At 57.6% G+C, this 13,442-nt stretch overlaps 1 protein-coding gene across 1 annotated transcript; it reads left to right on the top strand.

Moving 5' to 3' along the window:
* Window positions 1-912: 912 nt before the first annotated feature.
* On the top strand, window positions 913-6,004 carry FITM2 (fat storage inducing transmembrane protein 2). The gene is made up of 2 exons (XM_062204235.1): window positions 913-1,129; window positions 2,979-6,004. Exons 1-2 carry the CDS (start codon window positions 957-959, stop codon window positions 3,592-3,594), a joined length of 789 nt encoding a protein of 262 aa, XP_062060219.1. The 5' UTR covers window positions 913-956; the 3' UTR covers window positions 3,595-6,004.
* Window positions 6,005-13,442: the final 7,438 nt, after the last annotated feature.

The raw sequence follows: 13,442 nt of genomic DNA, 5'->3' as shown, positions 1-13,442 counted from the left end.
CGCGAATATCCTGGATTTAGGGTGGGCCTAGCTCCAGTGACCAGTGTCCTTGACCAGTGTCCTCAGAGGAGACAGGAGAGAGGACCCACAGGACAGGACAAGGAAGAGACAGAAACTGGGAGCCGCCAGAGCCACAGAGGAGACTTCCCCTCGGGGAACCAAGCCTGCAGACCTTGACCCCAGACTCCTGGCTTCTAGAACTACAAGTGGACACATTTCAGTTATCTCAAACCAATAGGTTTGTGATCATTTGTCACACCCACCACTGGAAACTAAGACAGCGGCTAAGGAACGGCTCCAGGCTGGGAAACACTGACTTGGACGCCAGGCTGTGCGGGGGCAGGTTCAGCTCTGTGACAACTCACCGGTGGCTGACACCCTCCAGCAGTCTGCACTCACCCTGGCACCCAGCACTTGCCCTCAGCGCACACGGTGGCTTTAAGTGGGACAATCACTTCCCATTTCAGTTGCGTAGGCTCGTGCGTTTACGTCCTGGTGAAATGTCATCTCATGTCCCCGTACGTTGACACCTGCAAGGAACCCCTGAGTGTGTTAACTTGACTCCCGGAAAAGGGGGGTCCCTTGTCCCCCCATTTTACGGATGAGAAAGCTAAGGCTCAGATGGAGGAGGCATCTCCAAGGTAGACTAAGTGATGGTGTGAACGCTGCTCCTACGCCTACAGGGCTGTATGTACTCATCTCCAACAAAAACTCCCACGGAGCTCTCCCCTAGCCCAGAGCAAACCGCCTACTACTAGAGAGAGGAGCCAGTAGCTCCCAGGCGGGCACGCTGCAGAGAGCGCCAGTGGCCGCGAGGGGGAGCGCGCGGGCTCCGAGCGCCTTCCCTCCTCCCCTCCCCGCAAGGGGGTGGAGCTCCGGGCGGTGCGCATGCGCCTGAACGGAGGCGGCGGCGCCGGCCCAAAGCAAGGGCAAGACGGTGGCCGACGAGGTCGGGCATGGAGCACCTGGAACGCTGCGCGTGGTTCCTGCGGGGGATGCTGGTGCGGGCGGCGGTGAGGCGCTACCTGCCCTGGGCGCTCGTGGCTTCCATGGTGGCGGGCTCCGTCCTCAAGGAGTTCTCCCCGCTGCCCGAGAGCTACCTCAGCAACAAGCGCAACGTCCTGAACGTGTGAGTGCACCGGGGTGCCCCGCTGCCGCCCCCGAGCCCGGGCCGCCGGTCCCCCGAGCCCCCGGACACGCTGCTGCCACGCGCGGCCCGCGCCTGCAGACCGGGAGGGGACGGCCCGGCCGCGTGTTCGGGGGCTTGCGGGCCGGGCTGGGGGCGCACCTGCCCTGCAGTCCCTGCCGGGCTCAGACCCCGCAGCCGCGCGGGGCCCGGCCCCAGCCTGGGACACAGCCCCGCCCGGGGTCCTGCAGCCCTTGACTAACCCCTGGGCCTCCTCGGACCTTCCCAGCCCCCCAAGTGCGTGGCCGTGGCCCAGAAGAGCCCTCGCTCCCGGGCTCTTGGGCTCCTTAACTCCACCCACGCACGCCTCTCCTTTCTTTTTTTTTAACTAGTAAGTAGTTTGCACAGAACACGGTTGCAATAAGCAGGGGGAACTCTGAACGGTAAAACTACTCCCTGGAGGTGAGCGCCTGTCCTTTAGTGCCCCCAGCATCCGCTGTTTCTCGCAGGCAGCTGACACGTGTCTGGTAGGTGTTGGCTGGCGGCCACGGCCCTCCAGTGGTGTCTGCAGAACCCGGGGAGCCGGGGAGGAGGCTGTCCTCGGCCCACCCGCTGTCCTCACCCTTCCTGGGGCTGGGCTAAGAATAGCTGTGAGCGTGGCAGCCGCCCCACATCTTCCTGGGCGGTCCCTGCGCTGGACCCCAGGTCAGCCCCCTCTGGGGGCACAGGGGCGGCTGCCTTGTCGGCCCGGTGATGGCAGCCCGGCACACCGCCCGTGTTGTTTGGGGCAGCCATGGATCCAGGCTTCTGTGCTAACCCATGGGAGGGGACCCAGGGAAGCATTGCACCTGGAAGGAGATGCAACAGTGGTTTGGTCCTTTCAGCTCTGCCGACCCGCTGGGGAGGGGGAAGCCGGAGAGGCGTTAAGTCAGAGCCCGTGTTCGGATCCGGATCTTGTAGCTGGGAGCTCTTGGTTCTAGGATGACTTGTGCTGTTGAGGAACGAACCGCGCTGGGGTAGAAGAAGCATGGGGCCGGCGCCGTGGCTCACTAGGCTAATCCGCTGCCTTGCGGCGCCGGCACACCGGGTTCTAGTCCCGGTCGGAGCGCTGGTTTCTGTCCCGGTTGCTCCTCTTCCAGGCCAGCTCTCTGCTGTGGCCTGGGAAGGCAGTGGAGGATGGCCCAAGTGCTTGGGCCCTGCACCCCATGGGAGACCAAGAGAAGCTCCTGGCTTCGGATCAGCACGGTGCGCTGGCTGCAGCATGCCGGCTGCGGCGGCCATTGGAGGGTGAACCAACGGCAAGAGGAAGACCTTTCTCTCTGTCTCTCCCTCTCACTGTCCACTTTGCCTGTCAAAAATTAAAAAGAAAGAAAGAAAAAGCATGGATTTGGGGACTGGCCAAACCGGCTTAATCCGGGCCTGCTGATGGAGAGAGTGACCCTGGGCGACGGCTCCTGAGCCTCCCACCCCTGTGTGTGAAGTGGGGCCTGCAGGGTAGCCGAGAGTTGAGTGCTGGGGAAGCTCCTGGCGTTTGCCAAGTGTTCCGTTGCTGTGCCTTCCTGAGCAGGTCGCAGAGCGCTCCATGCTGCAGACCCTGGTTTTGAACCCCAGCTCCACCGCTTACAACCTTGGCTTCGGGCAGGACGGGTCTCCAAGCCTCAGTTTCCTTGTCTGTAAAATGGGGATAATAACAGTGCCTCCCTCCAGGTGACCAACCCTGGACCCCTGGGAAGTAAAGCCCATGCTAAACACAGCTTCCGGCCTGCAGCTTTGGCCAGGGTTTCTCACGGGCCCCACGTCGTTCCCTGTCCGCCATGTGCCCTGCCTTCACTCGTCTCTCCTCCTCTGTCAGGTATTTTGTCAAAATGGCCTGGGCCTGGACGTTCTGTCTCCTCCTGCCCTTCATTGCCCTCACCAACTACCTCCTGACGGGCAAGGCCGGCCTGGTCCTGCGGCGGCTCAGCACCCTGCTCGTGGGCACGGCCATCTGGTACGTCTGCACAGCCCTGTTCTCCACCATCGAGCACTACACGGGCCGCTGCTACCAGTCCCCCGCGCTGGACGGGCTCCGGCAGGAGCCGCAGAGCAAGCAGCAGTGCCAGCGGGAAGGCGGCTTCTGGCACGGCTTCGACATCTCGGGCCACTCCTTCCTGCTGGCCTACTGCGCCCTCGTGGTCGTGGAGGAGATGGCCGTGCTGCGCGAGGTGAAGACGGAGCGCGGCCACTCGCTGCATGCTGCCGTCACCGCGCTGGTGGTGGCCCTGGGCCTGCTGACCCTCATCTGGGTGTGGATGTTTCTGTGCACGGCTGTGTATTTCCACGACTTCTCCCAGAAAGCGTTCGGCACCTTGTTCGGGTTGCTGGGCTGGTACGGGACGTACGGGTTCTGGTATCTGAAGCCCTTTTCGCCGGGACTCCCTCCCCAGAGCACTAGTTTGAGTTTGAAGCGAGACAGCTACAAGAAGTAAAGCCGGGAAGAAGCGGGGGCGGGAGTGGCCGGACGACCCTCGTGTGTTTTAGTTGGCGGAATTACTGATCCTGCTTCTCCCAGGCAGTTCGGGGGATTGGTGCTGGAGTCTGGGGAGCTACTCTTGGCGACGGCACCGGGTCACAAGCACCATCCTTCCCACTCAGGCACGGCTTGTCCCTGGCAAGACCTGACCGGAGCCTGGAACACCCCTTTTGTCCCGAGCGCTGAGAGCCAGGGCTCAGCCAAAGGACGGAATCAGGAGAGCCTCCACGGAGCGGCCACGGGGGTGCCGAGCCCCGGGCTCCCTGATTCCCCGTGCCTTTCTGTTTGAGTGGCTCTCGTGGTGTGTGGCACAGTGTTTCCCTGTGGTCAGTTTGCACACGCTTTGATTTCCGTCAGGGTTCTGGAAGATACTCTGGTTGTAGGTTTGTGTCCCCCTTGGAACGTTCACTGTTGCACCTGGCGCGTGACCAGCCGCCCCAGCGCCCTTCAATCTGCAGTGCCTCCGAGCCTCAGTGCCGACTGACTCGTATGTAACAAACAATGGAACTTCCTGTCCGTGGTGTCTGTTATGTGTTGGTTTCTGGAGCAATAAGGTTGCCTTTTCCCCCTCGACTGCACTAATTGAGTGAACACTTTTGTAGTTTTTCGTAACCACTGTCGAGAGAGCTGGCGCGGATGAGCCCCTGCTCCTGTGCCGTTCTTTGGCACGTGTGGCTGGTGTTGAGGGTTTATTTGAGGACACTAATTTACTTTTTATAAACCAGACTCTTGGCTTATAGTATTAAATTCCACCTCGTGGGGCTGTTTTCTCTGGGCGGAATAAACTGGAAAGCACCATTCTAATCATAATTGGGTGGATTTTAAGCTGAATCAGAAGACTTTAGCGAAAGGTTTATTTACTATGAAATTGTCCCAGCCGCACACCCTGCTCACAGGTCCTTTACTCTGCTGTGGCCCGAGGGGTTTTTACTTTTGTCCAAGATTGGGACAATCCCGCAGTGAAGTGCAGCGCCCCCTTCTGGCTGCAGGGAGCTGCCCTGTTTGCAAAGACCTCTTAACATGCACCATGGACAAAAGCAATGCAAAGTCTGGGCCTGTCCCCCGCCCTTGACCTCAGTTGACCTTTGCTTTCTCAGCGCGGCTCTCGTGCTGTGGCCTTCGAGGTGCTGGCGAGGGGAGATGGTCTTCCGCCTCCGTCCCACAGAGCCACAGGCCGTGCTCTGGAGCCGGGCGCCCCTCTCTGCTCCCAGACCGCGTCTCCCACTTAACTTTCCAACGCAGCCCCCTGCCTTTTGGATAATGATCCTGGAAGCTGCTCTGGTGCACGCCCACCCGTCAGGCCTGGCAGTGGCATTGACTGATACACACTACACGTGACTGGCTCAGCTCAAGCTTAGGTTGTTAAGAGCTCGAGGGCAGGTCTTCAGGGTAAATTTTCATGTATATATATATATAAAGATATATTTAAAATACATATTTTATATCCCATCCAGCTGCAGGTTAGCATTATTGATCAACACGTGAGACATGACAGTATTGTACCCAGAGGGGCAGAAACCCAGGCAATTTGATGTCAGGTGTCCCCACCCGGGGGCTTTGGAGACGGTGGCACGATGTGGCTGGTGGACCCGAGAGACCGTTTTGCCTCCTGGCCTTCGCCTTTGTGAAGCGGGGGTGGGGGGTGCAGGCGGGGTAGGCGGCAGGGGCCTCGCTTGTTCAGCACCAGAAGGGGAGAAGCACCTGCGGAGTCCAGAGTTCGCAGGCCCACGTCAGTCTCCAGACGCGTCCCCTGGGCAGCCCGGGCTCTGGCTCGGCACTAAATGGGCCGTGGGGAAGCGGCAGTCACCGGCCCGCCGTGCAGCCCAGGCGCCCACCACTTGCTGCCTTTTCCTTGGGAGCCCCGTGTGAGACCGCCTGGCAGAGGTGGAAGAGTGGGGCTCAGGCGGACAAGAGGGGTGGGGTGTGGCCGTGGGCAAGCTTCATTTTCCCCATCGGTGTTGTCAGGGGTGAGGGATGTGACGCGTGTAGCTGCGTCACAGACAACGATGCCCTCATTCCCCTTTTCTTGGCTAAGCCTCTAGAGCGTCCTGGCTGGTGGCGAGAAGCCTGACAAGCGAGCCCCTTTGGGGTGCCGGGATCCAGGTTTCCCATTACACTAGTTTGCAGAGTCTCCTGTCCCCAGGTCTGAGCAAGAAGGTCTGGGGGCCTCTGCAACCCCAGAACACTGCTGTGGCTTCTGCCTCCCTGTGTTGAGGTTCAGCCCCTGGCGCCTCATTTTCCACGTGCATCTGCTGTAGTCTGGGTACCAGATTGTATTTGGAGAATGGCTGTTGCCACGGTTACGTGCACAGATGTCGTGTGTGTAAACAAGCAAATTGAAGTAAACTGGAGATAAGGAAACCTCACGTGCCAGCGTCTCTTGTGTTCCTTTCTGATGCCCAGGAAACCCCAGACCACTTGATGAGAGTGGTCATTCCTCCTGTGGACGTAGGGTGTTTCGGGCCATCGTTACTCCGTTTCCCCTATGCGCTGTGTAGCAGTGGGAGTCCATGTCTTCCCTCGGTGCCGCCTGCGTGTCTTGCAGCCCTGAGGTCGGGGCAGGCTTGGGAGCGGTCTTGCAGAAGCAGGGCTTGGCCTTGGGTGGAACCCTGAGGAGCGGTCAGAGTCCATGCACATAGGTCATCTCTGTAAGTCCTTTGCAGCCCTCAGTGCCTCTGGCCACGTGACCACTTCCCCGGCCTCTCACCATCAGCCCTACCTGCCTGGACCCCCAGCTTGTCTGTTGAAAGCTCCGTAGCTCCGGGAGCAGCAAAACTTCCTGTTCAGATTCTAGCAGCAAAGCCCTTGCCTTCACGCTGGGAGCTGGGAGCTGAAGTGGCCTGGTCCGCTCCCTGCCTCGTGGAGTCTTGGTCCAAAGTCCGTCCGTCCCTTGTTGGAGCTGGCGCAGAGGTTGCAAAGGTGAATTGGATACAGTGCTGCGTCTGGTGCCTTTGGCTGACTGGTGCGTTCTCAGGGAGGAGAACCAGTGCCACCACCAAGGGTCCCGAGTGCCGAGGCAAGGTCGGGGCCTGCGAGCACTGGGCAGGGCCCAGCAGCTGCTCTGCAGAATCCAGGAGCATTTGCAAGGGAGGCAGCAGTGCCCCGGGGTCCTGGAGGATGAGGAGCACAGCGGTTTGGCGGAGGGGGGCTCCCAGGCAGTGGGAGAGCAGGTGCAAGACTCGGCAGCTCCCCGGCCCCTTCGTGCCTTCAGCCTGCTTCAAGCACCCGACTCACTCAACTTTCCTTTTTTTTTTTTTTTTTAAGATTTACATATTTGAAAGGCAAAGAGACAGATCTTCTACCCATGGGTTCACTCCCCAAGTGGCCGCAACATCCAGGCCTGGGCCATGCCAAAGCTCGGAGGCAGGAGCTCCGTCCTGGTCTCCCCTGTGGGTGCTGGGGGCCCAATTACCTGGGCCATCCTCTGCCACCTTCCCAGGCGCCCTAGCAGGAAACTAGTCCGAGAGGAGCTGGGACTCAAACCGGCATTCCAGTGCGGCTTAACCTGCTGTGCCACGATGCTGGCCCCTTTCCTGTCCATTTTCCAAAGCAGCCGAGACTGAAGACCGGCAGACTTACAGGACTGCTGCAACGTCAGGAGCGCTCACTAGAAGTTACAGTGTCTGGCTCTGCGTCGGCTTCTGCGGCTGCTTTTCTTGCTGTTCTCTGTGACCTTGAACTTGTCGATCAATGCATCTGAGTCCCAGTTTCATCTGTTCCTCTAGGTGGGTGCACTGGAGAATCACCAGCTCTCCTCAGCCTCTCTGCTTGCATCTGTGTTCTTCCCAAGCTGCGTGTGGCTTTTATTTTAGGAAACAACATGAAAAGAAACTCCCACTCAGAGTGAGGTGGCTGCTGGCTTCCTGGTGATGACAGGGGAGCAGGCCTTGGGGGCCCTTCATCACCACCTGCCTCTTCTCGCCCTGGTACCTTAGTGTAGCACAGAACTCATCCCGTGGGCTCCTGTGGGCTCACTGGACCTTGCTAACTCCCAGGTGGATGAACTCCAAGGGCCTTGAAAAGGTCTCCAAAACCGGAACGCTGTTGGTAGCTGTGAAGGAGGGAGGCTCTGTGAAGAGGAACCTGGTGCAGCTTAGACATCTTCAGAAACTGTCCCAGATGGTGGCTTTGGTGCAGCAGCAAAGGTACCACTTCCGACAACCAGATCTCCTATCCGAGCGCCTAGGTCCGAGTCCCGGCTCTGCTTCCTATTCCAGGTTCCTACTGCTGTGTGTCCAGGGAGGCAGCAAGTCCTGGCTCCAGTCCTTGAGTCGCTGCCACCATGTGGAGACCCAGATCGAAGTCCTGGCTCCAGATGCTGACTTCAGCCTGGCCCAGCCTCTGCTACTGTGGGCATTTGGGAGGTGAACTACCAGATGGAAGACCTCTGTCTGTCTCTCTCTGCCTTTCAAATGCATTTTTTAAAAAGTTGTCCCAGAAACATCTGAGACAGTCTCTGGGGAGTTTAAAGTTGCACACACACAGTACATGAAACAAGCACTCTCCCGCCTGAGGGGGAGGGGCCGGTAGGCTGGTACCGCCTGTTTATCTGGTGACCTCGTTGTGTCCTGACTTAGGATGTGCGTAGGGATTTGGGCCATGGAAATCCTTCCGGAAGTGGGCAAAGACAAGCACCAAGTTTTACTGCAGTCATCCACCAGCGTGACAAATTGTCAAGAACCCAGACGCCAACCTGCAGCATAAATTACAGTGAGTGTGTGCCAGCCACATAATGCAGCCACCACAGAGCGCCCGTGGTGTAGCTCGTGTGCAGTCTGGGGGCGGAAGGGCCTAGGCTCGGCTGAGGCTAGCTCAGGGCAGTGTGTCCTCAGCCGGGTCAGAGTCTGGAGCCCCTAGGAGTGAAGCGGGAGCCGGGGGTAGCAGGGCCTCACCTGGCTCCACATCCGTGTCCTGATAGCTGAGGTGTGGCAGGTGCTCCCAGCCTGGTGCTGAGCATCCATTCGCAGAGACATGGGCCTGCCCGCAGTGGCCTTACAGCCCAGCTGCGCACGACAAAACAAGCCACTCCGAACAGCGTGCGAAGTGCCACCTCTCAAGCAGGAAGCATTTCCATGTAGCATTGAGAAAAGCGAACGGGGAGGAGATTGTCGTGGACCACCTGGGCTCAAGTCTGGCTCTGCCATATACGCTGACTGTGGCCTTGGACATGGGCCTTACCTTCTCTGGACTCCAGCTTCCTCATCCGCAAAGCGGGAGATAAGCACCCACCTCACAGGGTTGTGAGCGATAAATGAGTGACCTCGGGAAGCCAAGGCACTGTGGGAGTACTCACTGCAGGTCCCTCACGAGCCGGCAGTGCCACAACTTACTTTCAAAACTGGCAAAAGAGGCCCCCTACACGTGAATAGATCAGAGGTGGTTGACAGGCGCAGCCTGCCCCAGAATGCCAGTGTGGGACTGTGGGACCGGAGCCTCATGGGGACTGTCAGTCTGGCCTTGGGGCTAGCTAGAGGGTGCAGGGCTTTGAGAAGAGATAAAAGGAAAGGACTCATTGTACCCATGGTGTCTTTCTTGCCAAGATAAAATAGTCCCCTATTTTGTTTGAGGTGCTGTCCACTCAGGCCAGCTAAGGGCTGCCTGACCCTGGTTCCCAGGCTGCTTATTTTAAGGGACTAGTTGGGATCCTTATGGTGGAGCCCTGCCACTTGCCCTGTCTTTGCAGGGTGTGGCCACCTGGGTACGTGTACTGGCAAGGCCTGAGTGCCTAGGAGGTGAGTGGGCAGAGAGCCCGAGAACCACCCGATTAGCATCTCAATTTCTGGAGCAAAGTTATTCCAGCCCTACTTGGACTGTCTGCCCTAGCCCTTTTCCCACCTCCGTGGCAGTGAGGCAAGCACTTACTGCCTGCTGCCTCCCCGGTGCACATTAGCAGGACTGCTGGAACTGGGAACGGAGCCAGGACGTAAGCCCAGGCACTCAGAGATGTGACGTGGGTGTCCCAGCTGGCAGCTTCACTGCTATCCCAAATGCCTCCTCTGTGCCCGAGTTCTGACCATGCGCGCGCAGACGATGCCCTGGAAGGGGGAGCTCAAGCTTGCAGAGTGAACGTGGGAGCCGAGATTCTGTGCCAGCGCACACCCCTCACCTGGGTAACGGAAGATAATTGAACTTTTACTCTCCTAGGTCCCTGCTGATTCTTGGTAAAACAGCTCAGCCTCACACAGGCAGTTCTGCATTGCCCACCCCTGTGCTCCACCTCCATCCTTATGTTTGCTTCTCCAGGCCTGGCCGCCATGCTCCGTCCATGTAGATGCTGCTGGGAAAGCCACAGTGCGCTAGGCATTTGTTGGAGACAGCTCCGTTGGACAGCCGTCCTGCAGGTTCTAGAAAGAGTTGCCTGCTCTTCCAACAACTGAAGACCCTCCCTGTGTCCAAACCAAGATGGGCTTTCTCTGTCTTTGGCATGAGAAGCCATCTCTGAGCCTGCAGGGTCACAGACCTCCCCTTCCTCCTGCTAATCTCAGCCCCTTCCCCACCCCCAACATTTATCACGGAGGCCAAAACTGCCTCCCATCCTGCTCCCAGAGTGCTTCTCACCTTTGAGCAGTATTGCTTGCTTCTTCAGCCCCAAGGCTGGAGGTCCCGCGGGAGACGGGGTGGAAACTGGTCCCATTGAATGAGTCTGGCCCCGGATAGGTGCTCCGGGAGTGTTTATGAATGGGTTTTCTTCTACCTAGTCCCCCTGCCAGGGAACCAGAGGCAAATCACATGCTTCTCTACTCCTGCTTCTACTTCTGCCCAGCTAACACATCTCATCTTGCCCAGCTCAAATCCCTGGGCCCCCAAAACAGTCGTCTCTGCCTTCTCTCTGGAAGTGGAATCATCAAAGGTCAAGGTAACCCCTCCAAGTGAGGAACAAGGTGCACCTGCTACTAAGAAAAAGCACAGCAATTGTTGGCCCCCTTGGGAGTTTGGAGGCAACACACACCCGTTTGTATGTGCTGCTCAGACCGTTCACTGAGTGTCCCCTAACCACCAGTTTGGACTGCGTCCCAAGGCAGGTTCGGGCTGCAGTGTTAGCTCAGCCAGCTGCACCTCATGATCCAGCAGATCCAGCCGTGTACATTGTGAGGGAAGCACACAGCATGGAGTGTTCAGCGAGCCCGAACAGGAAGGCCTCAGGGCGCCCCTGGCGGACTTGACACAAAGCCATGCCCTTTTCTGCAAATGACAGTTGTTCTTTTTGAGCAGTGCTGAGTGCTTGCTCCTGGGCTTTGGTCGATACCAAACCCCTGACCACGAGACGCCAAGTGACTATGCAACGTGAGCTCACGCACCGGGTGTCAGCCGACCCATCCAGCCACAAAGCTGGGCACGTGCGTAAGTAGTCTGTCATCAAGTGAAAGTGACACAGCTCAGACTGTCGTGGTTCTGCCGCACTGCTGCCTCTCCTTCAGCAGAGGCCTGGTAGAAAAGTCCCCACTATTAGTTGATGCAGGAAGAAAAAACTCAGGCCTGGAACCAACTGGAAACGGATGGCCGTAGCGCTCAGGAACGCCCAAGAGGCCTAGCAGGAGGCAAGTCCTGTGGGTAAACAGAGTTCCAAGCTGCACGTTTGGTTATCCGCTTTTTCCAAGTGGAGCTAAAAGTCCAGAAATGTGACGTCACACAATCGCTGGACTGGGTGGGTTTGCTGGATGGTCAGGAGCGTGGGAAGATCGGGACCGGAGGGCTGATGGGAAGGAGGTCTGGGGGGAAGGTGCGGGAATGGACCTCCCACTGCCCAGCACCAGTGTTCCCTTCAAGGAGACCCGCTGCAGAGGAGCCCGTGGGTCAGCGAGCCCGTGGACGACCTGTGCTGCGATGTCCGTCGTTCTCTCTCCTCGGCCGCTCCAGTCTTGCTCCATAGGCTCACACACAGACTGGCCATGACCGGTGAGCCAGAGCTGCTAATGGACACATGGAATTCTCATCAAGACTGATTCAGCTAATCCTACCGCCGAGGGCTCAGCTTGCACAGAGTTCCAGCCAGGGCACCGTCCACCACAGGAACTAGCCACTAAGTGGCAGCTTACGCCGAATTCCTTCCATCACAGGAAGCAGCAATCTGTACTCACTTTCTGCATGTGGTTCTGCTTTCTCTGACCACTGCATCCATAGACTACGGTGCCTGGGTTTCAGTTTTGCTATTCCACATATAACACCACTGCTGACAAAGAGCTGATGTCACAGCAAAAGAAACACAGCAATGTGGTTGCACCTGCCGACATGTCTGGTCTTACTCTGAACTTCTCTCATCTTTAAGCTGCTGGGCCAGAACACTGAAATGGCCAAGGGGAGACCCTGTTACAGTGCCAGCTGGAGACACTCCAGGGTTGTAGCTGTGTCCTGCAGCATGCAGGGTATCCACTACACCCAGCCAGTGTGAGTCCAGCAATGCTGAGGTGGACGTGGGAGTGACCTCACTACTACACAGAATAACCCATCCCCAGGACTTGTGTTCCCATCCCTGAAACTTTGGACTCTGATGGCTTAGACCTTACTGCTCCCAAGGCAGCAATGCCTCTTGGACTTGAGTGGTTCAGCTGAATTAGAAGTTGAGACTTCTGCTTGGCCATCGAGCTCCTTGTATCATTGAAACTGCAGGCAAAGAAGTCGGATAGTCTTCTGGCCGGGGTACCTGATCTTGACCACCAGGGATACACTGGGCTCTTCCTGCACGATGGCAACATGAAGACTATGTATAGAATCAGGTGCCCCATCGCACGTCCACATCCAATATGAAGAGTAGTGGAGGAGCACAGCACCCCAAGGACCACCAAGGTTGAGCCTGGCGAAACACCCCCAGCAGCTGAGATGCTGGCTGAGGGCAGAGGACTAGCTAGAGAGAAAGAGAAATGTAAATGTCAGCAGTGACTGGGGCTCAGTTACAGCAGAGAGGGCTGGAGCAGACATGGGTATTTTCTTCTTTGCTCCTGGGTGTGGGTGCACTGACTATAAGGGATGCTGATGACGGTTACACTGGCATTTTAACCTGTGTATGATGGGATGTGGAGGTGTGGTTGTGACCTCAAGGACTACAGGAGGAATGGGAAGAGACTCCAGCATCCTACAGAGTGGTGTTTGTGTGTCTTGTTTTTGAAGAGGGTGAGCAGGTCCTCATCCCGGGAGAGGGGTCGATCCTGTTAGGGTGAGCATGAAGACCTTGTTCAGGTTTTACTGTGAGTGGGGAGTGCCAGTGTGGGTGTTTGCGCAGCCTGGGGGTGGGCAGTGCCAGTTGCTGTCTGTGGACCCTAAGGTCCACCTTGCCTTGCTTGACCCTGGCTATTTTTTCTTTTTCCCTTGATGAAAAGTTGTGCAAATTTTCGTACTTTTTTTTTTTCCAAAATAAATAAAACTATGCCTTATATTCCATCAATTATACTCTGGTTTAATGTTCTTTGGGCATTTTAACAGATTTTCCCTGCTGGGGCTGTGGGCTGGAGGGGTGTGCCCTGGGTGCCCGCCTGAGGTCCATGGATGGGTATCGTGAGCGGGTGGTTCTGAGCATGCTCAGTGCGCTGGGAAGCGCTGTGCCCGTCAAGATCAGAGCCGTGGGAAGTCTCTCCAGAAGCCAGCCACAGACCCAGCAGCCTGACTGCTGAACGCAGCTCCTGCTTGCTCTGCTGAGAAGCGAGACGGAAACTTCGCGTCTCCCCGCCTCTAGCCCGTTTTGGAGACGAGAGTTGGGTGGACCCCAGCGGGTTAGAAATGAAAAGCAATGGCTCCTCCTGGATGCTTTATTGGGGACTTTCAGTGGCTTCTAAGCATGAGCCTCGGTGACACCCAGACCCTTTCCCAACA

The sequence above is a fragment of the Lepus europaeus genome, chromosome 10, assembly GCF_033115175.1.
Source record: "Lepus europaeus isolate LE1 chromosome 10, mLepTim1.pri, whole genome shotgun sequence".
NCBI lineage: Eukaryota > Metazoa > Chordata > Mammalia > Lagomorpha > Leporidae > Lepus > Lepus europaeus.
This window is presented reverse-complemented; position numbering and strand designations above follow the sequence as displayed.

What these genes read in the sequence shown, in the direction of transcription:
- FITM2 (XM_062204235.1), top strand. Translation starts at nt 957, where the DNA reads ATGGAGCACCTGGAACGCTGCGCGTGGTTCCTGCGGGGGATGCTGGTG. An exon ending in AAGCGCAACGTCCTGAACGT is followed by an intron (nt 1,130 to 2,978) that starts GTGAGTGCACCG and finishes CTCCTCTGTCAG; the next exon opens with GTATTTTGTCAAAATGGCCT.